Source organism: Dasypus novemcinctus, chromosome 24 (genome assembly GCF_030445035.2).
Source record: "Dasypus novemcinctus isolate mDasNov1 chromosome 24, mDasNov1.1.hap2, whole genome shotgun sequence".
NCBI classification, from domain to species: Eukaryota; Metazoa; Chordata; class Mammalia; order Cingulata; family Dasypodidae; genus Dasypus; species Dasypus novemcinctus.
The window spans coordinates 39,849,076-39,876,808 of record NC_080696.1 but is presented as its reverse complement, the minus strand read 5'-3'; the positions used below and the strand labels follow the sequence as shown (position 1 = coordinate 39,876,808).

At 50.4% G+C, this 27,733-nt stretch overlaps 1 protein-coding gene across 1 annotated transcript; it reads left to right on the top strand.

Moving 5' to 3' along the window:
- The first annotated feature begins 98 nt into the window (after window positions 1-98).
- SLA2 (Src like adaptor 2) lies at window positions 99-27,109 on the top strand. Its single transcript, XM_004459037.4, has 9 exons — window positions 99-460; window positions 1,014-1,121; window positions 3,287-3,414; window positions 6,696-6,795; window positions 7,216-7,302; window positions 8,402-8,505; window positions 25,517-25,666; window positions 26,476-26,608; window positions 26,990-27,109. Exons 3-9 carry the CDS (start codon window positions 3,327-3,329, stop codon window positions 27,093-27,095), a joined length of 768 nt encoding a protein of 255 aa, XP_004459094.4. The 5' UTR covers window positions 99-460; window positions 1,014-1,121; window positions 3,287-3,326; the 3' UTR covers window positions 27,096-27,109.
- Window positions 27,110-27,733: the final 624 nt, after the last annotated feature.

Here is a 27,733-nt window from a genome sequence, read left to right as displayed (position 1 = left end):
CTCCCCCGGAAACAGGAACTTGGGGAAGGTGGCTCCTCGATGGCCTGTGATGCCGTCAGAGGAAACGGGTGGCTGTGAGAACCGCAGAGTCTGCAGCTGTGAGCTGGGACCAAGGACCCTGCACATGTGTCTCCTCTGACACGAGCTCGAAGAAGCCGGACCTTCTTCCCTGGCCCAGCTGTCCTTGGGAGGCTTGCCCAGTCCAAGGATCCCTAAAGAGCACGGAACTCTTGTGCCTTCCCAGGTGCACAAGCTGCAAACCACAGCCAAACGCTGAGCTACCCAGACCAATACCTGGAGCCTCTCCCTGAAGATCTTCCCAAGCCGAGAGAGTTCTGGGTGTCCTAGGACCAAGGATGTTGGCAGACTTCTAGAAAGGCTCCCCAAAGCCCTGACCTGTCCAGCCAAAGCATGCATCTTAGATGAACCCCATCTCCAAGCATCTGGTACCAGGAAGCCAGTAAGTATGTTTGCTTTTGTTTTTTGATAACCTCAAGACGAGTAGGGGACAGACCAGGAGTGGGCCCCGGGGGCCTCCAGAAGCCCTAGTGGGCTTTTCAGCTGGGAAACAAGAGCTCCAGGAGAAGGGCAGTTTGCTCTGCCGAGGCCGTAGGAGGGATGGTTTCTGGGAGGCCCTAAAGGAACCACGGCCTCCTCCCTCCACCTTTGCCTTCTTGTGAATTAAGTTATTCCTTCAAATTCGTCTTCGTGTTCATTCTGGCCACATCTTCGTTACCAACTTGCTGTGTAAGTTTGGATCCCAGCCTTCCAAAATCAGCAAATTGTAGGGGTCTAGATGATCATCTCTGAAGACCTTTCCAGTTCACTTACAGGTGATCTTTCTCAGTTGAGCGAGAGGGAGAAGTCTCCCTTCAGTGTCATGCTTCTTCATCACGCTTCTCTCCCCTGCTGAAAAACTATCTTCAGTGGCAAAAACACAATGCTGAGAGTCCTCTGGGGCTTGATCAGTATATTGGAAATAAGTCTGAAACCTTGCCCGACCTCTCTTAAAGGGTTGCAAGGATCAAGTGAGACCATCAGAGAAACAATTCTGGACAGTATGCTGATCTCGGCCACCTTCTCTTCTTTCCTTCCTCTCACGGGAAAGTGCCTAACATAGGGTAAGTTGCGCAAATATTTGTGTGATTAACGATTACAGTCTCTCTTTTAGGATTTGGCAAATACCTCCTCCTCATAGGCCTGCCCACCCCATGGGGTCCATTCTTCCCCCCAGGGGACTTCCTGGCCTTAGCTAGACCAGGTGAAGGGAGCTGGCAGAGAGTTCTGGGGAGGCTCCCAGGGAGAATTCAGCTCCCCTCCCTCCCTTAGCCCTGGGCCCATCCCCCAGCTCTGCCTGCAGCTGAGAGAAGTCTAGCTTCATCGCAGTTGGCAACTGTGGTGTCTTTGCGAAGGGGGAAAAAGGAAACTAAACTTGACTGAGCACCCACTCTGTGCCAGGCCCTCTGGTTCTCCCTACAACCCTGTGGCGTCAGTATTATTATCCCCAATTCCCAGGCGAGACTCAGAAAGCTTACCCGCTTTGATGAAGAGGATCTGGTTGGTCTGAATTAATCACCTATGTCACTCAGGCAGTGACTTCTCTCCCTGGAATTTTCTGGACTCTTGTCTGCAAAGTGAAGCATATAGCCAAGAGGAGAGAAAGGCTGGGGGTGGAGCTGGGGGGACAACAGAGATATTGAAAACCTAACCTGAAGAGTTGCTCTGGCAATGAAAGAATCAGAAACCTCCTCTAGGAGCACCATCACCATCTGCCAAAGCTTCAGGATCCCAGAAGTCTGAGCAGGAAGTGGCTGTTGGGGGTCATTTCGGAGTAAGGGGCGCATTTGATGTTCCCCACCAGTGCTGAACGTAAGGAGGGAGCAGCAAACAGGTCATGTTATCCCCAGGTTGAGGGCGCGAAACAGAAGCTCAGAGGGGTGACCCCTTGCCTAGACAGAGGGTTCCATCCTCCGAGACTCCCCAGATGGGGCCCCTGGGGCCACGGAAGTTGCTCAATGATACTGACGGACAGCTGTCCTCACCCAGGCACGGTGAAGCCTTCGAGGCCAGGAAGGAGGCCTCCTAGCCCCAGGCCATTCTGGGAGCTCCTCCAGGCTACGGCCTCGACTTCCTCCGCTGCGCCCCCTGCCTCGGCGCGGCACCGGGCACAGAGCCGGGCACAGAGCGCGGGCTCGGCGAATGCCGGCCCAACCTGCCTCTCCTGGAAAGAATAAAGCCACCTGAAAAGAAACATAAAAGTCAGCCCCTCTCCCCAAAACACTTTAATATAATGTTTTGAAAGGAAAAAAACATTACCCTGGAAACTTGAGAACTGAGATTATTCTAAGGATGAGACACCTGTACAAAGAGCTAATAATCACTTGGTTCACTAGGCCCGGTGCCCACTAAATGCTGAGGAAACAGGCAGACAAAAGAGGTCCCTGTTCTCTTTGAGCTATAGAATAATGGCAAGTGGACACTCTGACAAATGAATCATTAAAATTTGGGGAGGAACCCAACAGGGAGCCAAGAGAGAGGAAAAAAAGGAGGAGGCTCCCAGAGAGGCCCCTGGTGAAGTGCCATTAAGGGTGAGATAAAGGAGAAGGGGCCCTGGCCAGGCTTTCCCCATGTTATCTCTCTAACCCGGATGCTGGGTGTTGTTATCCCCATTTCTCAGATGAGGAAGTGGAGGCACAGAGAGGGGAAGTGGCTCCACGCCAGTCCTCCAAAGCCTTGCAAGTCATCACTGTGTCGTCCCGGGAATCCTCCTTTACCCTGTGACTCCCCTAACGACGTGTTCAGGGCCACCTTGACTTGTCATCACACCAGCTACCAAGCCCCCTCGGGGCCCCCGGCCATGGGTCCTGGTGTGCCTGGAGTAAGCTCACTGCTCTGCCACCGTCCCCTGCTACCCAGTGGCAGAATGTGATGCCAGGTCAGAGAAATGGTTCTGAGTGGACTCGAGGAAGTGATCAGCAAGGGCTGGGGACCTTCCTGGGGAGGTTGGGGTCCAGGCGGGCCTGCAAGGGAGGAAGGGGCTTTCCAGCCAGCGGGCGGGGGCACTGCACAAGCACAGGCCCAGAACCGAGCAGCGCTGCAGCTGGAGAAAGAGGGACGCAGGGGGAAAGGGGCCCAGTTTGCAGGAAGCCTTTGCCGTCTGGCGGAAGGTTCACCCCTCACGTGCGTCTTCAAGGGACGGTGGCAGGGCTGGGTGGGGGGAGTAAAGGGTGCCCGGGGACCAGGCCAGGAGCCACAGACTCTGTCCCCATCACTGTGTCTCTTTCAGATTTTTCTCGGTGACGTGCTTCGGCGTGCTCTGCTGAGGAATGATGGGAAGTCTGCCCAGCAGAGGGAAAACCCGGCCAAGCCCGAGCCCCTCTGTCCACGACCAGGGGCCTGCACCCAGGCCAGCAGGTAGCCCCTTCCCAGGACCCCCCCCACCTCTGCGGGCCTTTCTGGCCAGCTTCTCCAACAAAACACAGAGCATTACAGAGTGCCTACTGTGTACCAGGTGCTTCCCAAGAGCCATTCAGGGTCCCTGCCCTGGTGGAGCTTAAGAACATTAACCCACCAGATGAACCCACCAGATGAACTGGAGAATGTGAGGGGGACGGGCCTAGCCTTCGGCAGGAGGGCGTGGTAGCCCCCCCAGTCACCCAGGGCTTCCCTTCCCCCAAACCCGTTCCTTCAGAGCCTGAGCTGCCAGCCCTGAGGCTCCAGAGCGGCTGCACTGTCCATACAGACCCGCCGGCCCCACGCAGCTGCTTAGCTTCAGCCCTTCAGTCACACTAGCCACAGTGCAGGTGCTCAGGGGCCACACCGGGCCGGCAACAGTGGTATCAGACAGACAGAACTCCAGAACATCCCATCAGGGCCGCAAGTTCTATCGGACAGCGATGCTCCAAGCGACTTCTCTTATCCTAAGAGGTTCAGTGAAATACTTGAAGCAAAACTAGGGACATCTTAAGTGGAGAAAAATTAACATATAGGCAGATGATCCTATAAATATGGTATTCTAAAATATTCTGACTAAAAATCCCCAACAGGACAATCAAAATACGCTGGAAATTCTTGTATTTTGGTCTCAGAATTAAAGCTACCAGTCTGCTTCTTAGTCCCCAAAAACAGCACATAAGTCCTTTCTCAAATCCCGTTCGGATATGGGATTTGGAGAACAAGTTCTCTCTAGGGGAGCGGATATAGGTCAAGTGGCTGAGCGCCTGCTTCCCGTGTATGAGATCCTGGGTTCAATCCCTGGTACCTCCTGAAAAAAAAAAGATCCCTCTAACCTAAGCAGCGCTCCCAGAAGCGGGGAGGTGGACGCCTAAACAGGAGGCTGCTGAGGCGGAGAGGTCTGGAGAAACGTGTTTGGGCGGGCGCTGTCCCCAGTGGGAAGACTCCCCGCAGGGCTGGGGCCTCCTCCCTGCTGCTCACCCAGGCGGCCACACCCGGATCTCCCAGGCCTGGTCTCTGCGCCCCCAGCCCCACAGCCCCCGGCCCCACACAAGTCCCTCTGGGGAGGCTGCTGCCTCCGCCCGGGGCCACCCACCTGCACAGAGAGCCCGGCGCCCTGCGGGGGCCCCACAGGAAGAGACCTGGAAACCACACAGACCTCCACCTCGTTTTCCTCTCCTCGTCACAGGCAGCAGCCTCGAGGCACCTCTGAGTCATAGCCAGGGCCCCTGCCCTGCTGGCGAGCATGTGCGCTGGGGCCCCTGCCTGTGGGACCTGAGGGGGCTGCTCTCTGCCCTCTGAGGGGTCTCCTTGGGAAGGGTGGGCCTCTCTCTGTAGGTCTGCCCCTGGGGTCTGAATTTTGGGCTTTCCTGAGGAAGGGACGTTTCAGCAGGAAGTGAAGGATGAAAGTGGGTCAGCCAGGCCGAGAGGGCACAGGCCTGATCGGGGGAGCAGCGTGCGCGGCCACCCAGGCCCTTCCGGGTCACCCGGCCGCACCCTGGCGGGGGGACGCCCTCCACGCGGCGCGCCTCGCGGTTGTTGGAGGAGCCGACATTTCTCTGGCCCTGAGGCCAGCTAGGCCCCAGGCTGCCGAGAGGCTCCGAGAGCCCCCGTCTGCGGCCACCACAGGGGTCTCCACACGTCTGGGAGGAACCACAGGCCTACCCTGCCCATCTGCACACAGGGCCCTTCGCCCACAGCATCCGCCTCGGGCGCCCCCCACCCTTGTCTTTCCACATGCTTGAAGCCCTCCTGGGGCACCTCCTGGGGTCCACAGAGGCACGACAGAGTCCTGAGAGACCCGGGCTCTTTCTTGCTGACCTTGGCTGCTTTTCATAGCTTAAGGCCTTCATGTGTTAATGAGTCTCTCTCCCTTTCTTTTTTTTTTTGTTACGAAGACCCTTTCTGAAGTAGGATAAGGGGGCAGGAAGGGGCACTAAGGTCCGGGTGAGTGGCTTGCAGCTGCCCCCAAAGCGCGGGGTTTTCAGGCAGGCGGAGGCCGGCCTCGCAGCCGGGGCAGGCCGAGCCCTGAGGCGGGTGCGGGGACGAGTGTCCAGTGCTGAGGAGCCGCTTCCCACTGCCGTCCAGGCCCAGAACTGAGCCTCGCGGCCACGGCCTCCTTGTAGCCATGCCTGGTGATGGGCCTGGGAAATTAGCCCCAGTCTCTTCTGCTCTGGGCCCCAGGCCAGTTGCTTTCCGTCTCTGAACTTCAGTCTCCCCGGGAGTCTGAGCCCCTCCTGAGACGCGGCCTCGGCCGTCACCCCCACCCTCAGCGCCTCACGGGAGGAGAAGAGAGTGAGGGTGGTGGGGCGTGAAGCTGTTCCCTCGGCAACCGGCTGAGTGCCCGTCAGAGCCTCAGGTACCTCACTGGGCGATGGGGATGATCTAGAACCTTCCTCAGAGGCCTTGGTGAGGACTAAGGGGGTGCTTAGGGCCCGGCACCCAGCAGGCGCTCAGTGAGCATCGGCAGGTGGGTGGATGACCAGCCTTGGGCCGCCCTCCCCTGCTGGGCCCCTGCACTTCTCAGGGGGCAGCACAGACCCACACCTGCTGCTGTGGACAGGGGCCGTGGGTGCTCCCCGCCTGCAGGCACAGCAGCCGCCAGGCACAGAACCCCTTCGCCTCTGTGGTTTCCTGGGCTCCTCCAGCAGCCTGGAGAGGCCAGAGAGTATGAGCCCTCCTGACGCAATGAGGAAACCAAGGCGACCAGGCAACCCCACGGTGCGAAGGGCAGGTCACCCGCAGCCCTCGCCCAGCCCTCCTCTCCCCTCTCCCGACGTCCATGAGTCCAGCGCTCCCTGGCTCCTCCCGAGCTCACCCCAGGGCCCTTGCAGGTCTTGGAACCCAGACCCAAACTGCTGGGCTTTCCTGCCTTTCCCTGGCCCCGGCCTTCAAAGCCGCGCACCTGGGGCTTCCACCCAGGCCTTCCAGAGGCCGAGCTGAGCGGTCAGCGGCTGGCGTCTGCTTAGAGCTGCAGCTTCTCGTGCTTCCTGGCGGCAGATTCCCTGCACCAAACCCTATCAAGAAGTGTGTATAGAAGGCGCTGAAGCTGGGAGCCCCCCTCCTCTGGCCACGGCCCACCCTGGCCTGAGGTGGCCGCAAGGGCCCCGCAGGGTTGCCGACCCCGGCTGTGGACCTGCGTCCTGCACGGGTGGGCCGCGCCGCGGTGCCGTGGGGGGTTGACGAGAACCCAGGCCCAGGCGGGCCAGCCAACAGGGTGGCCATCTCTGTCCTCCATCCAGAGGGCCGCAAGGCCACAGCCGTGGCCCTGGGCACCTTCCCAGGAGGCGAGCGTGCAGAGCTGTCACTGAGGCTGGGGGAGCCGTTGGCCGTCGTGTCCGAGTGAGTCTTTCGGGGGGCTCTGGGTGGAGAGGAGGGATGTGCCCTGAGCCTTCTCTCTGGATGCCCGAAGGTATCCCAACGGGAGGTGGGGCGAGAGAAAGGGCTATCCCCCCCGGGGCCCCGTGTTTCCTGGGGTCTTCTAGACAGGAGCCCAGCCTTTGGTCCCTAGCTCACAGAGGGTCCTAGTGGTGGGATTTCGGGCAGCTTGGCACACCTCCAGGGTGGCAGGGACGGGCTCGTAGGGCCCTTGGACCCTGTCGCCTTCCCCCAGGCTCTGCCCGGCATGTTGCTGGGCAGGCTGGTGCTGGGAATCCTGGGAAGCCCAGGTGGGACAGGTGTCCCCAGGTTCCAGCCTGGGAGGGCCCTGGGAATCCCCAACAAGCAGTTCCTGGGGCCCCGGCCCCTCTCCTTTCTCTCCAGGCATGGAGACTGGTGGACGGTGCTCTCGGAAATCTCAGGCAGGGAATTCAGCATCCCCAGTGCCCACGTGGCCAGAATCTCCCACGGGTGAGTTCCCACCCCAGACCCTGCCTCAGGGAAGTTCCCTGCCTCCCCCACTCCCAAGCACTCTCCACCGCCCTGTGTGAGCCCTACTGGGGACAGAGCAGCCCCCAGGCTCTGTGAGAGGCGGGGCAGACAGCAGTTACCTAGAGCGCAGGTCCTTCTGTGAGACTTGGGAGCCCAGAGGAGGGGCCTCGGGAAGGTCCCAAAGAGGAGGGGTCGTGGTCTGGGCTCTGGAGGGTGGACAGGATTCTGGCAGTAGAGGATGTGGCAAGGGACCCGCAGGAGGTAAGGGTAGCTGCCGTAAGTGCGTTGAGGAAAATGGAGGGAGGAAAGTGGATTTGGCTCAACTAATAGAGCATCCGCCTACCACATGGGAGGTCCATGGTTCAAACCCCGGGCCTCTTTGACCCGTGTGGAGCTGGCCCATGCGCAGTGCTGATGCACGCAAGGAGTGCCCTGCCACGCAGGGGTGTCCCCCGCGTAGGGGAGCTCCAGGCGCAGGGAGTGCGCCCCATAAGGAGAGCTACACCATGCGAAGAAAGTGCAGCCTGCCCAGGAGTGGCACTGCACACACAAGATGACGCAACAAAAAGAGGCACTGATTCCTGACAAGAATGCAAGCGGACATAGAAGAACACACAGCGAATGGACACAGAGAGCAGACAACGGCGGAAGGGGGGGAAGGGGAGAGAAATAAATAAATAAATAAATCTTAAAAAAAAAAAAAGAAAATGGAGGGGCGTTTCTTAGAAAGGTGAGGGCTCCAGTGTGGGCAGAGCAGGGTGCTGGGGAGGGGTCACCGTGCTGGGCACTGATAGGAGAGGGGCTGGGATCCCTCTACCTGGCCCCCAGGTTTTAATGAGGTATCAAGGTAGAAGAGGCTGGGGCTGGCCCCCCGAGGTTGTCCTCCCCAGCTGGCGGTCAGCGGGCGGGGCCGGCGGCGCCCTCAGGTCCGGAGGCCAGCTGAAGGGTAGGGCAGCGCTCAGGCCGCAGGGTCACGCCGAGGCTGTCAGGGCTCTGGGGCTTCTGCAGTGACCCCCGGCAGTCCTGGGCCACCCCACCCCCGAGCTGATGCCTGTCCCTCTGTCCTGCTCCTCCACAGGTGGCTGTACGAGGGCCTCAGCCGGGAGAAAGCCGAGGAGCTGCTGCTGCTGCCTGGGAACCCCGGGGGAGCCTTCCTCATCAGGGAAAGCCAGAGCAGGAGAGGTGGGTGCACTCGGCCGCCCCCAGACCCAAATGACCTGCAAACCCCAGGCAGGGGGGATGAGGACAGGCTGGGAGGGCGGAGAAGGGCGGCTGACTGGAAGGCTTCTGGAGTAGCCTGTGGGCTGCACCCTGAACGACGTTCTCACAGGAGTGCAGGCTGGGAGACGCGAGAGGTGCTGGGGGTGGGACAGCCGGCTGCGCCTCCAACTTGGGTAGGATGGAGCCGGATTTCGGTTAGGGTCTTGACTATGCTGCAGAAATGAATTTCAGAACTCGTCGGGTTAGTTAGGCCAGTAATTTATTAAGGAATGGTGAGAAGAGAAATGGGAGAAAATGAGAGGTCATAGGTCCCAGGCAGGGAGGAAGGGGCTGAGGAGTGATGAAGTGGGCTGATTTACAGATTACGATTCTTCATTATAGATGATAAAAATGCCCAGGTTTTATTGATCCAGGGGAGGCAAAGAAGCCAGAATAAGGCACGAACAGGCACCGGGACTGGGCGAAGGCAAGAGAGAGCAAAAGGCCTTTGTGCTTGCTGTTTTGATTGATTACCCCACCTATTAATCCCCCAGGAGGGCCCAATAATACGGCCCCTGGAGAATATCTGGGGCTTCTCCTGGCTTCTAGAGGAAATCTCGTTCTGAAGGGGAGAATCTTGGGAGGGTCCTCCAGCAGCCATCTTGAGGACATTGGTGTCCGCGTGGACTTTTGGCCAGTTTCCAGATTCATCTACTGATTCCCTCTTTTACTAGCCTGCTTCAAGGAGGAGGAGGCCAGGGCAGAACTCAGAGGGCCTTGACTGCCCAGCTAAGAAGCTGGGATTTCCCCGAGGCGGCACGAGCTGCTACTCAGTGGACAGACTGCTTAGTGCTCATTATGAGTTTTGGGAGGAAACAAGAGGCTGCAGCACAGTGACTTTCAAACTATGTTCTGTCAACCACTCGCTCTGAAATAAAGTGGCTAGGAAGGTCAGTTAGGGGGATGCTGAAAATTGGATCTTCTGAGAAAATCTCAATATATCTTTTTTTTTTTTTAAGATTTATTTTTATTTATTTAATTCCCCCCCCCCCCGGTTGTCAGTTTTCTGTGGCTTTTTGCTGCGTCTTGTTTCTTTGTCCGCTTCTGTTGTCCTCAGCGGCATGGGAAGTGTGGGCGGCGCCATTCCTGGGCAGGCTGCCCTTCCTTTCACGCTGGGCGGCTCTCCTTACGGGTGCACTCCTTGCGCGTGGGGCTCCCCTACATGGGGGACACCTCTTAGTGGCATGGCACTTCTTGCGCGCATCAGCACTGCGCGTGGGCCAGCTCCACACGGGTCAAGGAGGCCCGGGGTTTGAACCGTGGACCTCCCATGTGGTAGACGGACGCCCTAACCACTGGGCCAAGTCTGCTTCCCTCAATATATCTTAATACAGGACTTTTTAGGGTTTTGACTTTGTCTAGTTGGATATGTTCCCAAACATTTTTTTTTTAAGATTTATTTTTTATTTATTTCTCACCCCTTCCCAGTTCTCTGCTCTCTGTGTCCACTTGCTGTGTGTTCTTCTGTGACCGCATCTATCCTCATCAGTGGCACCAGGAATCTATGTTTCTTTTTGTTGCGTCATCTTGTCGTGTCAGCTCTCTGTGTGTGCGGCGCCATTCCTGTGCAGGCTGCACTTTCTTTCGCGCTGGGCAGTTCTCCTTACGGGTGCACTTCTTGCACGTGGGACTCCCCTACACGGGGGACACCCCTGAGTGGCACGGCACTCCTTGCGTGCATCAGCACTGCACATGGGCCAGCTCCACACGGGTCAAGGAGGCCCGGGGTTTGAACCATGGACCTCCCATGTAGTAGGTGGACGCCCTATCCATTGGGCCAAGTCCGCTTTCTCCAAACACTTTTTTTTTTTTTAAAGATTTATTTATTTATTTAATTTCCCCCCCTCCCCTGGTTGTCTGTTCTTGGTGTCTATTTGCTGCGTCTTGTTTCTTTGTCCGCTTCTGTTGTCGTCAGCGGCATGGGAAGTGTGGGCAGCGCCATTCCTCGGCAGGCTGCTCTTTCTTTTCACGCTGGGCGGCTTTTCCTCACGGGCTCACTCCTTGCGCGTGGGGCTCCCCCACGCGGGGGACACCCTTGCGTGGCACGGCACTCCTTGCGCGCATCAGCACTGCGCATGGCCAGCTCCACACGGGTCAAGGAGGCCCGGGGTTTGAACTGCGGACCTCCCATATGGTAGACGGACGCCCTAACCACTGGGCCAAAGTCCGTTTCCCATCCAAACACTTTTAAATGCAGTAATTTTTCATCATGCAGCACCTAGTAAGATTTGCTCCATATCCATTCATTCAACAAATACTTCTCGAGTGCCCATGATGTGGGGAGACCTCAGGGAATGGAAAGGCGCCACCTGCACGCCAGGCATCAGTGGTGATGAGCTGGGGGTGGTGCTGGCTCACTGTGGGGAAAACTGTTCTATTGGAGATTTGCAGTGATGTCAAGAGTCTTAGAATGCCAAGAGTTAACTGTGCTGTGACCTGGAGAGTCTGGGTAGAAGGACAAACGCAAAGGGTGGGAGGCCCTGGCTTTGGAGTTGGACAGTCTGGTTGTCTGATCGCCATGACAGCCCATCCGCAATGAAGCAAGAGCCTTTGTTTCTGAAGTGAGTGTGAAAGTTCCACAGCTTGAGCAGCGATCCAGCCTCAGCTAACCCTTTGGCAACTGGGACTTGCAATAGAGTTTAGTCACAGTGTTTCCCTGCTCTGATGAGCAATGATTCCTCCCTCCCCAAGACACAGCGTAATTCTGATCTCTTGGCAAAAAGGTGAGATGTTGACAGGGTCCATGCTTGGGTCAACGCCAGTCAGAGCCAGAAAACCCATGACAGTCATCTCACGGCCCTTCCTCTGTCCACTGTACAGACCAGGAAACAGAGGCCCAGCCAGGGGTAGGACCACGTCACATACTTGTGAATATGGGCCTCCTCCCCACCAGGCCCCAGCTTTTGAAAACAAAGCATGAAGTTGATAGTCTCTCTCTGAAGCCCCTCCTAGGGCAGGCCCTCTAAGTGCCTTCTAGCAATTCTGTAGGGACTGTGCTTCTATCCCATCATGCAGGTGAGGAAACTGCACTTAGAGAGAACAGAATGGCCTGGGACACACAGCTAAGAGTGCAGAGCCAGGATTTGAACCCAGTGGACCCCTCACTCCAGACACTCAAAGAAAGAATTCCACCAACTGGTAGAATTGCAAGCGCAGTGAGAGCTGGGGGGAGAGCTTCGGGGTTAGGCGGGGCCTCCAGGTGCTTAGGCTAATTAGAATTGACTGTGATGGGCTTGCAGGGTCTGGGCTCCATCTCCTCCCCCACCCTGCCCCGGGAACTGCCCAGGCTGCTCTCTCCTGTTGACGGGTGGGGGGCTGGCCTGAGCGCAGCAGCTGCAAACAGGAAACCACAACACTGATGCTACCTGGGTTAGGGGCGCTGCAGACCAGTCTGGGTGCTCACGGCCCCGGGGAGCTTGTGAAGCCACAGGAAATGCTCCGGACTTAGCTGCCCTCCCTGCTCGCTTCACCCCTTCCACGGCCTGGTTCAGCCCCAGGAGCAGCGTGACCAGCCCTCCTGGCAACTCTGCCCCTGTGCTAGGAAGCATGAGGGAGAAACAGACTGAGAAATCGAGGACGAAGATAATGAGACCCACATAATTTCTGGGATTACGGGTGAATTGGGCCCTGACCTTCCCCAAACACCGAAAGGGAAATGCAGCTCTTGTTATCAAAAAGGCAGAGATTTTCCAATTCTCTAGGAAAAGGCAAAGGTTTCTCCTTGTACTAACTTCTGCCTTCTTCCGGGACTTCCTTTCAGGGAGTGTTTGTCAAGCTACAGGTCATGAGCCATTCGTGCGTCAAGAAGTCAGTTTAGTTCCCTGGCCGTAGAACAGAGTTTCTCGAACCTGTAAACAGAGTTTCTCGAACCTGAACGTGCATCAGAAGGAAAAACAAAAACACTGACAGCTGGGCCCCCCCCCCAGGGTTTCTGACTCAGTGAGTCTGGGGTAGGGCCTGTGGATTTGCATTTCTAGTAAGTTCTTAGGCAATGCTGCAGCTGTGGGTCTTGACCTTGGCTGTACAGGGGCGTCACCTGGGAGGACTTTAAAAAATACGGATGCCTCCGTTCCACCTCCAGAGTTTCTGATTTAACTGGCCAGGGGTCAGTTGCTAGAACTTGTAAGGCTCCCTCTAGGTGAATCCAATGTGCAACCAGCATGGGGACCCTCTGAGTTAGTGGGTCTGGGCCAGTAAATGTTTGTAAGGAAATGGAGACGATCGCACGGGCGTGCGTCACTGTCACTCAGGGTGGGGTAAATATTGCTGGTGAAGCTTAGATATTTTAAGTATATGTGTCCTTGGTTACAATGTAAAATTTCACACTGTGGTTTGCGGTCGAGATGAGTTGGAACGTTGCTGCCCTAGGGGCCCAAATGATGTGATGGGATGGTGGTTTTCAGACTTGACTGCACAAGAATTATTATATCAGGGGAACTTGGCATCGCAAACTTGTGGACCCCACCCAAGACCTACTGAGTCAGGACCAAGGCCAGAAATCTGCTTCCTTAACGACTCTTTGGATGGTTTTTATGTTCTAACATGAAAACTCAGGTCCAATCTAGGGCACCTAGAAGTAAGTAGCGAGAAAACGTCTCTTCCATCTACACGCAGCATCTCGTATTCATGATAATTAACTGCTGACCCAGTGAGTCAGGGAGACCAGGTGGGCTTTTCGTTAGCCCCTCCTTATGCAGCCCAGATGCTCCACTGGGAAGGGGCTTCCGCAGGGCTGCAGGCCCGGGATGGCCAGGGCCCCTGAGCGGCCAGGAACCTAGTGGAGTCTGGAGGCCGTGGGGAAGGTCCGCGTCTTCCCAGGAGCCCTCTCCAGCATGTTACCGGATTTGACTTAGGTTCTTGCCTATGCTGCAAAAATGAATTTCAAGAGCACGTCAAGTGAGTTAGGCCAGTCGTTTATTCAGGTGGGGAGGGACGAGAAATGGGAGAAATGAACAGATCAGGGGTCCCAGATAGAGAGCAAGGGGCTGAAAAGTGATAAAGAGGGTTGATTTACAGACTACAATTCCCCATTATAGATTAGAAATGCCCAGGTTTACTTGCGTGGGCACGTGGCTGAGGAAAAGCGGCAAGAGCAGCACGGGGATCCAGAGATGAGAGCAAGAGCGCGGTCAGGCCTCGCTTTTTAAACTTAATAATTCCACCCATTTGCTAATGGCAGGGGAGGGGTTCCAGCTGTTTGCTGTTTTGATTGATCACCCCACCCATCAATCCCCCAGTGGGGACCCAACGATAAAGTCCTAGGGGACTACCCCGGGCTTCTGCTGGCTTCCAGAAGTCTTTGTTCTGAATAGCAGAGTCTTGGGGTGGGGGTCTTCCAGCAGCCATCTTGGGGGTTATCCATGTCCACGTGGATTCTCTGCCAGGTTCCAGATCCGTCTATTGATTCCCCATCTTTCTGGCCTGCTTCAAGCACGCCGGGTTGTGTTCCCTGTCCTCGGGGTGGAGGGAGCAGGGCAGGGCCCAGGGTGGGCCCAGCGCCTGCTGTGAAGGGGGCTGCAGCCTCAGTGGACGCCTCGGGGCACTCAGGGCAGGGCTGGGGCAGGCCCTGCAGCCCCTCGCGCCCGCCCTCCTGCTGTCCCGGCCCGTGTCTGCTCTGTGGTGGCATCGTCAGGGGCTCACCCTTTGTCTGCTCTGTCGTGGGGACCTCTCCTGCACGCCAGGCCTGGGCTCTGCCAGTGGAGGGCCCCGGGGTCAGCACCCCCGAGGCTGTCGGCTCCTCGTACCCTGACTTCTCCCTGGCCCCAGCAGAGGAAGGCCAGGAGGCAGTCCACCTGTCCCCGCGCCGGGGTCCTGCCGGGTCCCCCGCCCACACACGCAGCTCCTCTCTGACTCCTTACCTCCCGCGGACCCCACCCTCCTGGCATCATCCTCAGAACGCCTGGCCCCAGAGGGCCCCGCGGGCCGCGAGGTGGCATTGGCCCAGCCCGCCGGCGCCCTCTGGAATCCGACTCTTACAGCTTCCGGGCTTTTTTTCTGGTGGGTCCCCTCCAGGCCCTCCCTCCAGCCGCAGCCCCCCACTGTTCCTCCCTGCGCCCTGCCTTCTGGCCCCGCTGCCCCCCAGAACACTCTTGGAATATTTCTTGCCCTTTCCCTCTGCCACGTTCTTGCACAAGCTTTGCCCTCAGTCCTTGAAGCCCTGTCCTTCATTTATCTGTTTGACAAACTCCGCACATCCTTCCTCATGTTCCAGCGTCACCTCCCCAGGGTGTCACTCTCTGCTCTCAGCCCCCATCGCATCTTGAAAAGACCTCTTCTGCAAACGTCTGTCTTACAACAGAATTAGGATCCATGGTCTAATGACAAAGACTCGGGGATTGAACACTGGAAATAAGGACCGTCATGGAAAATTCAGCCCGTGGGACGTGCCGTGGGACAGCATTCACTTCCACAGAGAAGGGCGAACCGATAGCCCTGTCTAGGGCTGGCACAGTGCCCAGCAGTAGACGGTGCTCCAAACATGTCTACCGAATGAATGAATGAGTGCACCCATGCATTTGAGGAGAGGGCAGAGGAGGATGCGCTATAGGGTGGACTGTTCCCCAAACAGGAAGACTCAGGCCATTTTCAGCATCGCTTTACCAAGGACAGAACCAAAGTCACCCCCTCCCATTCCCACTGGTGCCCTGACACCCCCTCCCGTCCTCAGCCAGGCCTGTGTGCCCCCGCAGCCGCCCACCTTCCCCTGGGCCTCCTCTACCCGGTGGTGGGCACAGGGCCAGGCAGGGCCTAGGAAAGGCTCAGTACGTGTTTGCTCTGAATGAAGGAGTAAGTGCAAAGCCTAGTCCTGGCCTTCCTGGTTGACCTTGTAATTGTCCTCTCAGTGACAATGAGTCTTCAAGAACTGATCCCGACCCTATCTGTGCTCACCAGTGAGTAAGAGTGAGGACAAGGATTTCTCGAAACCGCTTGTAATCATGGCTCTGGCTAACTGTTTATCAGAGCCATTCATTCATTCATTCAACAAACAGATATTGCACACTTCCCCTGGGCCAGGCACGGCCCTAAGCCCTGGGAAGGCAGCGGTATAGAAAGCAAAATCCCTGCTCACAAGCTGGAGGGCAAAGGGGACAGTGAGGAATACGTGCCTATAGCGAGCAGGGCCCTGAAGGAAAACTGCAGCAGTGGCAGGGAATTCAGAGTAATGGGACTGGGGGAGGGATGTGCTTTTTTTAGCACAGCATCCAGAGACAGCCTCTCTGGAGTGACCGTTCAGTGAAAACCTGAATGATGTGACGAGCGTTGCCAGCAGATGCAGCAGCCAGAGCACAGGCCCCGGGGCAGGCCCAGCCTCGCAGGAGGCCGCGCACAGAGCTGACCAACGAGGAGGTGGAGGGGGCATCAGGGCCTTTTCAGGGGGAGCACTTGGTGGTTATTTTAAGCGTTAGTAGAAGAGTGAAGTGACCTGATCCTCAGTTGCTGTGAAGACGGACCCTTGGGTTGCTTCCACCTTTTAGCTATTGTGAATAATATTGTGATGAACATCGTTGTACAAATACCTGTCTGAGACCTTGCTCTCAGTTCTTTGGGGAACATAACTAGGAGTCGAATTGCCAGATCATGTGGCAATTTCATGTTTAACTTTCTGGGGAAACACTAAACTGTATCCAGAGTGGTTGAACATTTTATATAACCACCAACAATGTATGAGAGTTCCTATTTCTCCACTTCCTCACCAATACTTGCTATTTTATATTTTGGTTTTTTAAAAATATCCATCCTGGTAAGTATGCAGTGGTAGTTTTAATTTGCATTTCTCTAATGACTAATGATGTTTAACAACTTTTAATATACCTATTAGCCCCTTGCAATACCATATGGATGTGACGATCAGCTCTTCCTTTTCTGCAAAAAAAGGCTGCTGGAATTTTGATATGGATCGCATTGAAGTTGTAGATCACTTTTGTCAGTATTGACAACTTAACAATATTAAGTCTCCCAGTCCATGAACATGAATGTCTTTCTATTTATTTAGGTCTTCTTTAATTTCATTCAACAATGTTTTGTAGTTTATGGTATTCAAGTCTTTCACCTCCTCGATTAAATTTATTCCTAGATATTTCATTCTTTTAGATGCTATTGTAAATGGAATTGTTTCTTGATTTCCTTTCAGATTGTTCTTTACTGACATATAGAAACCCAACCAACTTCTGCATGTTTATGTGCAACTTTGCTGAATTTGTTTATTAATTCTAATAGCTTTCTTGTGGATTATTTGGGATTTCCTATATATATAGGATCATGTCATCTGCAAATAGGGAACATTTGACTTCTTCTTTTCCAATTTGGATACCTTTTATTTCTTTCTCTTGCCTGATTGCTGTGCTAGAACTTCCAGTGCAAGGTTGAAAACCAGCGGTAAAAGCAGGCATTCTTGTCTTTTTCCTGATCTTAGGGGGAAAGCTTACAGTCTTTCACCATTGAGTATGATACTTGCTATGAGGTTAGTTTTTTGTTTTTCATTTAAAAAACAATTTATTGAAGTATATCATTCATACATGAACATATATAAAAAAATATGTATATAGTAAAAGTTGAGAACTTATAAAACAAGCACGTACAACAGTATACAGGGCTCCTGTACATCATCCCACCACAAATATCTTGCATTGTTGTGGATCATTTGTAAGAAATTATGAAAGAACACTGTCAAAGTATTACTTCTAACTATAGCCCATATCTCACATTTAGTGTATTTTTCCCCCAACCCACCTTGTTATATTTTTGTTCATACACAATTTATCTAAAGTGTACAATTGGTTTATCTAAAGTGTAGTCATTTGGTATAATCACCAAGTTGCGTATTCATCACTTCCATCAATATTAGAGCATTTTCATTACTCAAAAAAAAAAAGAAAAAGAAAAAAGAAAAACCACTATCAAACCCATATGTTAGCACTACTAATTACCAACCCTATGATGGGCTTTCACATTTTCTATTCATCTCCAAACATTTACAAACAACTTTTACCAATTCTGCACAGATTAAACCTCTACCCTCTAACCACATTCTTTCCTCTGGTGACTCATATTCCAGCTTCATGACTTTGCTCATATTTAGTTCATAATAGCAAAATCATACAATATTTGCCCTTTTGTGAGTGGCTTGCTTCACTCAACATAATGTCCTCCAGGTTCATCCACATTGTCATTTGCTTCATGACTTCATTTCTTCTCGAAGCTGAATAATATCCATCATGTATATACACCACAGTTTGTTTATCCGTTTGTCAGTTGATGGACATGTGGGGTGTTTCCATCTTTGGCAATTGTGAATAATGTTGCTATGAACATTGGTGTGCGGATGTCTGTTTGTGTCAGAGACCCCCGTCTACTACAAGGTCTTGCAGCTGTTTCCCTATGTTAAGTTCTAGTAGTTTTATGGTCCTGGCTTTTAAAGTTTTCTTAATTTTTAATTTTTTGTTTTGTTTTGAAATCAGTAAAAGAAACTGTGTCCTAGAACCTGCAGTGATTTAAGCAGCAGCAAGTTTGTGCATTAGTCCTTTTTGTTTAAATACATTTAAATTCTCACACTGCTGGCACATATGGTCCTGGCTTTTATGGTCTTTGATGCATTTTGAGTAGCTTCTTGTATACAGAGTGAGATAGGGATCCTCTTCCATTCTTTTGGTTATGAATATCTAGTTCTCCCAGCACCATTTGTTGAAGAGACTGTTCTATTCCAGAAAAGTAGACTTGGTAGGCTTATCAAAAATCAGTTGAGGGAAGCAGATGTGGCTCAAGTGATTGGGCTTCTGCCTACCACATGGGAGGCCCTGGCTTCATTCCCAGTGCCTCCTGGAGAAGGTTAACTGGCACAGCAGGCAGGTGTGACTAGCTAACACAACAAGATGACGCAACAAAAGAGACACAAGAGGAAAGACAATGAGAGACACAACAAACCAGGTAGCTGAGGTGGCTCAGGTGATAACTTCTCTTCCACATGGGAGGTCCCAGGTTCAGTTGGTGGTGCCTCCTAAAGAGAAGATGAAAAGACTAGCAGACACAGACAGCATACAGCAAATGGACATAGAAAGCAGACAGTGACTGCAAGCAAAGATGGGGGGGTGGGTAAATTAATATAAATAAGCCTTTAAAAAAGAGGTGAGGGTCTATTTCTGAAGCTCAATTTGATTCCATTGATCAATGTGTCTATCTTTATGCCAATACCACGCTGTTTTGACCACTGTAGCTTCAAGGTCAAGAAGCGTGAGTCCCCTGAATTTGCTCTTTTTTTTTTCAGGATGTTTTTGGCTATTTTGGACCCCTTTCCCTTCCAAATAAATTTTGTAATTGACTTTCCTATTTCTATAAACTAGGCCGTTGGAATTTTGATTGCCATTGCATCGAATCTATAAATCAATTTGGGTAGAACTGACATCTTCACAATGTTTAATCTCCATCCATTCCAAATGGAATATCTCCATTCCAAATGGAATGTCCTTCCATTTCTTTAGGTGTTCTTTGATTTCTTTTAGCAATGTTTTATAGTTTTCTAAATGCAGATCCTTTACATTTCTGGTTAACTTAATTCCTAGATATTTGAGTCTTTTTGTTGCTATTGTAAATGGAATTTTTTCTTGATTTCCTCTTCAGCTTGCTCATTACTAGTGATAGAAACACTACTGATTTTTGGTGTTAATCTTGTATCTTGCCACTTTGCTGAACTCATTTATTAGCTCTAATAGCTTTGTTGTAGATAGTTTAGAATTTTCTAAATATAGGATCATGTCATCCATCTGCAAATAATGAGAGTTTTACTTCCTCTTTCCCTATTTGGTTGCCTTTTATTTTTTTCTTGCCTAATTGCTCTAGCTAGAGTTTCTAGCACAATGTTGAATAACAGTGTTGACAGTGGGCATTCTTGTCTTTTTCCTAATCCGGAAGAAAAGTTTTCAACCTCTCCCTATTGAGTATGATTTTCGTATATGCCCTTTATTATGTTGAGGAACTTTCCTTCTATACCTATCTTTTGAAGTGACTGGATTTTGTCAGATGCATTTTCTTTTTTTGGGGGGGGGATAGGCAAAACTGTTTATTTGGGCTTGGGAGACAGCAGGTGCATATAACCCACTTCACATCAGGAAGAAACAAATCTATACTGTTTGAGTGTGGAATTTATCTACACTGGAAAGCAAGGGGCCCTGCTACTGAAAATTCTTGCCTGAATTAGCATACATCTGGGCTGTTACTCCGTTTTTGGTCTTTAGGTCTGGTCAAGCAGATGTATTTTCTGTATCAATATAGATGAACATGTGATTTTTTTCCCTTTGATTTGTTAACATGGTGTATTATGTTAATTGATTTTCATATGTTGATCCACTCTTGCATATCAGGAATAAAACTCACTCGATCGTTATGTATAATTGTTTTTATTTTTTTTTAAAGATTTATTTATTTATTTATTTCTCTCCCCTTCCCCCTCCACCCTGGTTGTCTGTTCTCTGTGTATATTTGCTGCGTCTTCTTTGTCCGCTTCTGGTGTTGTAAGCGGCACAGGAATCTGTGTTTCTTTTTGTTGCATCATCTTGTTGTGTCAGCTCTCCGTGTGTGTGGCACCATTCCTGGGCAGGCTGCACTTTCTTTCGCACTGGGTGGCTCTCCTTACGGGGCGCACTCCTTGCATGTGGGGCTCCCTTATGCGGGGGACACCCCTGTGTGGCATGGCACTCCTTGCGTGCATCAGCACTGCACATGGGCCAGCTCCATAATGGGTCAAGGAAGCCCGGGGTTTGAACCGCGGACCTCCCATGTGGTAGACAGACACCCTAACCACTGGGCCAAGTCCACTGCCTGTATGATTGTTTTTAAATGCTGTTGGATTCAATTTGCAAGTATTTTGTTGAGAATTTTTGCATCTATGTTCATTAGAGAGATTGCTCTGTAATTTTCTTTTCTCACAGTATCTTTATCTGGATTTGGAATTAGGATCATGTTGGTTTCATAAAATGTGTTGGGTACTTTTCCTTCCTTTTCAATTTTTTGGAAGAGTTTATACAGGATTGGTATTAATTCTTCTCAAAATGTTTGGTATAATTCACCTGTAAAGCCAATGTCCTGGACATTTCTTTGTTGGAAGATTTTTGATAACTGATTCAATCTCTTTAAATATTATTGGTTTGTTGAATTCTTGTATTTCTTGTAAAGTCAATGTAGGTTGCTGTGCGTTTGTAGTAATTTGCCCATTTTATTTGGTTTTCTAATATGTTGGCATACAGTTTCTCCTAATATCTTCTTATGATCCTTTTTATTTCTGTAGGGTCGGTCATAATTTCCACCATTTCATTCCTGATTTTATTTATTTGCATCTTCTCTCTTTTTTAAATTATTAGTCTTGCTAAGGGTTTGTTGATTTTATGATTTTCTCAAAGAACCAGCTTTTGGTTTTGTTGATTTTCTCCATTTTTTTTTTTTTTGTAGTTATTCTTCTCAATTTCATTTACCTCTGCTCTAATGTATTATTTTCTTCTTTCTGCTTTCTTTGGGGTTTTTCTAGTTCCTCTAGGTGTGTTGTTAGGTCTTTGATTTTAGCTCTTTATTCTTTTTCAATGTAAGCACTGAGGGCTATAAACTCCTTCTCAGAACTGCTTTTGTTATATCCCATAAGTTTAGGTAAGTTTTGTTCTCATTTTCATTCGTCTCGAGATATCTACTGATTTCTTTTGCAGTGTCTTCTTTGACCAACAGATTGTTTAGGTGTGCGTTGTTTAGCTTCTATATATCTGCAAATTTTCCTGTGTCTTGCCTATTATTAATTTCTAGCTTCATTCCATTATCATCAGAGAAGTTGCTTTGTATAATTTCAGTCTTCTTAAATTGATTGAGAACTGTTGTGGCCCAAAATGTGGTCTAAGCAAAAAAAAAAAAAGAGAAAAAGAAAGAAAAAGAAAAAGAAAGATCCATGAGCACTCGAGAAGAACTTATAACCTGCTGATTTGGTGTACAGCATTCTGTATATGCCTGTCAGGTCCAGCTCATTTATCAGATTGTTCAAATCCTCTGTTACCTCGTTAATCTTCTGTCTAGTTGTTTTATCATTGATTTAAGTGGTGTGTTGACGTGTCCAAGTATTAATGTAGAGATGTCTTTTTTACCCTTCATTTTTGCCAGAGTTTTTCTCATGTATTTTGGGGCACCCTGGTTAGGGACATAGATACTATGACGTTATTTCTTCAGTGGATTGTACGTTTTATTAATATATAATGGCCTTCTGGATCTCTTATAACTTTTTTGCATTTAAAGTCTGTTTTGTCTGATATTTATACTATTCCCGTGCTCTTTTCTGGTTACTATTCACGTGGAGTATCTTTTTCCATCCTTTCACTTTCATCCGGTTTGTATCCCTGGGTCTAAGGTGAGTTGCTTTCTTTCTTTTTTTTTTTTTTTACATAGATCACACAAAATGTTACATTAAAAAATATAAGAGGTTCCCATATACCCCACTTCCCACACCCCCCACTCCTCCCGCATCAACATCTTCTTTACTAGTGTGGTATAAGGAGAGTTTCTTGTAGGGAGCGTATGGATGGCTCATGTTTTTTAATCCATTCTGTCAGCCTGTATCTTTTGATTGGTGAGTTTAATCCATTCACATTCAATGATATTACTATAAATGTATTATTTAATTCCACCATTTTATTCTTTGGTTTTCACATGCATATATTAAATTTGTCTGTCCTTTTACTCTTTTAGTTACCCTTTCTGCTATTCTCTTCTATATTCTCCTCTAAGCCTCTGTCTCCTGTCTTTTTCTTTCAGGCTCTAAGGCTTCTTTTAATATTTCCTGCAAAGGTGGATTCTTTTTGACAAACTCTCTTAGTTTCTGTTTGTTTATGGAGTGCTGGTCTGTGTGGATAGCTGGTGCAGTAAGATGATGCAACAAAAAGAGGCAGAGGAGAGGCTATAAGAAATGCAGCAGACCAGGGAGCTGACGTGGCTCAAGAGATTGAGCACTTTTCTTCCACTCTGGAAGGTTCAAAGATCAGTTCTCAGTGCTGCCTAAAGAGAACACAAGGAGACACAGAGGACCACACAGTGAATGGACACAGAGAGCAGACAACCAGGGGTGGGGGATGGGAGGTGGAGAGAAATAAATAAATAAATCTTTAAAGGCATTCACCAGTGAATTCACTAAAGTTCTCCAGTGAAGTCATCTGCTCCTGGGCTTTTCTTTGTTGGGAGATATTTTATTTTATTTTTTTTATTCCCCTCCCCCTTGCGGCTTGCTTGTTCTCTGCTCTCTGTGTGCATTTGCTGTGCACTCTTCTGTGTTTTTTTTAACTTGTCTCCCTTTTTTTGTTGTGTCACCTTGCTGAGTTGGCACTGTGCAGTGCTTGTGGGCGGGCAGCTCTCCGCAGCATGCAGGGAAGCCTGCCTTCACAAGGAGGCCCTGGGACGTGAACCCAGGGCCTCCCATATGGGACACGGGAGCCCAACTGATTGAGCCACAGTCGCTTCTCTGTTGGGAGATTTTTGATAACTGATTCAATCTCTTGTTATTGGTCTGTTGAAGTCTTCTATTTCTTCTTGAATACCTTAGGTAATTTGCATATTTCTAGGAATTTGTTCATTTCATCTAGGGTTTTCTAATTTGTTGGTGTACAATTCTTCACAGCATGCTCTTTTTTATTTTATTTTATTTTATTTTTATAAATTTCTCTCCCCTTCCTCCTCCCCTCCCCCCGGTTGTCTGCTCTCTGTGTCCATTCTCTGGGTGTTCTTCTGTGTCTGCTTGTATTCTGGTCAGTGGCACTAGGAATCCGTGTCTCTTTTTGTTGCGTCATCTTGCTGCGTCAGCTCTCCATGTATGCGGTGCCACTCCCGGGCAGGCTGCACGTTTTTCATGTGGGGTGGCTCTCCTTGTGGGGTGTACTTCTTGTGTGTGGGGCTTCCCTACATGGAGGATACCCCTGCATGGCACAGAACTCCTTGCACGTATCAGCACTGCACGTGGGCCAGCTCACCACACGGGTCAGGAGGCCCCGGTTTGAACCTTGGACCTCCCATACGGTAGGCGAATGCTCTATCAATTTGAGCCAAATCTGCTTCCCAATTTTAATTTTTTGAAGATTTATTTTACTTCCTTATTTCTCCCCACCTCCCTTGTTTGCACTTGCTGTGTCTATTCATATTCCCTGTTTCTTTAGGAGGTACCTGGAGCTGAACCCAGAACCTCTGATGTGGGAGGGAGATACCTAATCCCTTGATCCACCTCTGCTCCCGGCTTTGTTGTGTCTCTTATTATGTTTTTCCTCCCTACATCTCTCATTGTGTCATCTTGCTGCATCAGATCACCACACCTCCCCATCATATCAGCTTGCTGTCTTCTTTACTAAGCACTGGGAACCTCTGCTCCCTGCTTTGTTGTCTCTCATTATGTTATTTCTTCTTGTGTCTCTTGTTGTGTCAACTTGCTGCACCTGCCTGTCACGTCAGCTCGTTGTATTCTTAAGGAGGCACCAGGATCGGACCAGGGACCTCCCATGTGGTAGGTGGGAGCCCACATCCGCTTCCCCATAGCACGCTCTTATCTGTTGTACTTCTTTGGGGTAAGTGGTAATATCCTCCCTTTTGTTTCTGATTTTAGCTGAATTCTTTTTTTCTCTGTCAGTCTAGCTAAACGTTTGTTAATTTTCTTGATCTTTTCGAAGAACCAACTTTTGGTTTCATTGATTCTCTTATCTCTGCTCTAATCTTTACTATTTCCTTACTTCTGCTCACATTGGGCTCACTTTTTTCATTTTCTAGTTGCTCTAGGTATTGGGGTCAGGTTACTGATGTGAGACTTTTCCTTTTTTTTAAAGTAAGCCTTTACAGCTATAAATTTCCCTCTGGGCATTGCCTTTGCTTCATCCCATAAGTTTTGGGATGTTGTGTTTTCATTTTCATCTGTCTCAAGATATTTTCTAATTTTTGTGATTTCTTCTTTGACCTCCACATATTTGTGAATTTTTCAGTTCTCCCTCTGTTATTGGTTTCTAGCTTCATTTCATTGTGGTCAGAGAAGATACTTCCTATGATTTCAGTCTTTTTAAATTTATTGGGTCTTATTTTGTGAACTAACATATGGTCTGTCCTGGAGAATGATCCACGTGTACTCAAGAAGAATGTGTATTTTGCTATTGTTGGGTGAAGTGTTCTATATATGATTGTTAGATCTATTTGGTTTGTTATAGGATCGTTCCAGTCTTCTGTTTCCTTGTTGATATTCTGTCTAGATGTTCTATTCATTATCAAAAATGGTGTTTTTAAGGCTCCTACTATTGGTGTAGAACCATATTTTCTCCCTTCAGATTTTTCAGTATTTGCTGCATATATTTTAGGGCTTTGCTGTGTTATATATATAATCATTTTAATGACTTGACCCTTTTATCAATATATAGTGTCCTTTGTTCCTGTAGCAGTTTTTTAATGGAAAATCTATTTTATCTAATATTGGTATAGTTACCCTAGCTGTTTTGGTTACCATTTGCATGGAATACTTGTTTGTATTTCTATTAGAACTGTTGGGTTATAAGGTATGTTCAACTTGACTAGTTAATGCTGTCAAACTTTTCCAAAGTGGGTTGTACTAATTTATCCTTCTGCCAAAAGGTAAGAGAGTTCCTCTTTCTCTCCAGCCTTGCCAATACCTGCTGATACATTTTCACCTTCTAACACTTTTGCCACTATAAACAGCCAGTACTGAAAGTTCGCTATGGTGCCAGGCCTGTTCTTTCATCCTCACAGAATCCTCACTAATTTATTATTAATGTGTCACTAATTATACTCAGGAGAACAAGTCTGTCTTTCCCAACCATGTCCTTTCTGTAAGGGCCCTGTGGTCACTCTCTGGCCAAAGCTCCTCATTCCCCCCACCTGGGCAGGGCTGGGGCCAGTATGGCCTCCATGCTGCCCCGGCCCCTTTTCTCCTCAGGCTGTTACTCCCTGTCGGTTCGACTCAGCCGCCCTTCCTCCTGGGACCAGATCAGACACTACAGGATCCACCGCCTTGACAATGGCTGGCTGTACATCTCACCACGCCTCACCTTCCCCTCACTCCAGGCCCTGGTGGACCACTACTCTGGTATGGTCTTTCCCTGCTTCCATGAGAGTAGACTGGAAGGGGGCGGGAGGGGCAGGTAGGCAACAATTTTGCCATTAGATACTTTACCTGATGGGGAATATCCAACGGAAGAGGGGTCTTCCCCCATATTTATGCCAGTCCTTGTGCCAAGAAACATAGGCTGGGAGCCCTGCCTTCATCCCCTTCCCTGGCAGGAGCCAGACACCACCACACTCCATACAGAGCTCCTGCCAGGACTTCCCTGTCCTCTCAGCTTCAGTGTTCCCAGATGTCTGCACCAGGCCACTCCCATCATTGCGGTTCTGAGTCAAAGCCCCCAAAAGTGGGTAGAGTTCTCTCCTCAGGTACTAGGCCCAGGGCTGTGGCTATTGTGGAATTGACTTTTGATTCCTCTGAGCATTTTCTGGTGCCTGTCCCTTAACAGACACCAGGGCTCAGTGTCAGCGGCAGAGAGAAATGACCATTTCTCGGAAAGCAGATCAGGGGTTTTCTGGACAGTGACTCCATGCAGTACTGACAGTTCTAGAAGTAGAGGATGAGCATTTCTTAGCTTTCTTCTTCCCAAAGCACTTTCCTAAACAGAAACTGGGGCTCAAAGAGGCCCATCAACTCATTCCGTCACATAGTGAATCAGCTCTCCCAAAACCTAGCACAGAATGACCTTTGACTCCATGAAACCTACAGCTTGGGACTCATGTATCATTAACTTTTGTGAACACATCCCCAAGTGTCAGGATGAGGGTTGGGGGTACTGGGGACTAAAGCAGAGCTGGTGGCAGCAATGTCAAGGGCCCAGGTCTCTTCCTCAGAGCTGGCGGATGACATCTGCTGCCTCCTCAAGGAGCCCTGTGCCCTGCTGAGGGCAAGGCCATTCCCTGGCAAGGCCGTACCTCTACCAGTAACTGTGCAGACGACACCCCTCAACTGGAAAGAGCTGGACAGGTGAGGGAATTCCTGGAACACAAAGGTGGGACAGAGTGTTAGGAGCTGCCCCTGGGGACGCAGAGTGGGCCTGACCCTGTCAGGGACATCTGGGAGCCAATGAGTATTGACTGATCTCCTGGAGCGCAGTACCAGGCTCAGCAGATCTGTACAGCAGACTTTTGGGGAGAAATGGGAGTGAGGGAGGTCAGGTGAGATGGGGTATAAGAGTGCTGAGTCCTGAGTAGATAAATTAAGCTGGGCTTTGATCTGATGGGGAAGGGGAAGCCACTGAACTTTTCAGGAGTGATTTTAAGATAAATCTGAGGACAGTAAACTGTGTGGTGAGTGCAGGCAAGACGGAATGAGGCTCCATGTTCCAGCTCTTCCTTCTTTCCCTAGCTCCCGCCTGCTTTCAGAGGCATCTTCCACAGGTGAGGCGCCTCTCCTCAGCGAGGGGCTCCGGGAGGCCCTCAGCTCCTACATCAGCCTGACTGAGGATGGATAAAGCCAAGGCCCAAATCATAGGCCAAAAGGGGACGTGAGGGTGCAGCACCTACAACTCCAACACCACTCAACTGAGTATCCTGGCAGCCAAGGCTATGCACTGTGCAAGGGGAACACTGGGGCAGAGGTACCTCCAGGTCCCACCTGGGTTCTCTGGTGCTGCCTTTACTCTGACCTACAAGTAACTTCCTCCCAGTGCCATGACCCCACCCCAACCTCCAGTCCCTGAGAGCAGACTGGGTGAAAGCAGGGCATAAACCTCCCCTGAAGTCTGACCAGTTTGGAGTTTTCACAACTATCCTCCTCCCTTGCCTGGTGAATCCCATTCTACACCCTCACTGCTATCCAGCCCCATTCAAAGGGCAGAAACAACCATTAGCATCAAGAAATTTACATGTCTCACTCAGAAAACCACACCTTAGAAGGTAGGACAATGGCCTAGAAGAGGAAAGCAGAGTGGATATGTAGTTGACCACCAGCAGCATAACCTGAGCAGTCCAGATACTACCTGATTTCAGAGCAGAGGACTTCTGACAGTCCAGGTCCTCTAATGCCACCATCAAGGCCCTTCTCTCAACAGTCCCAGCTCTCAGATCAGTTTCACTTTGTGGCTTATCATTTGAACCTGGCCAGGCTCTC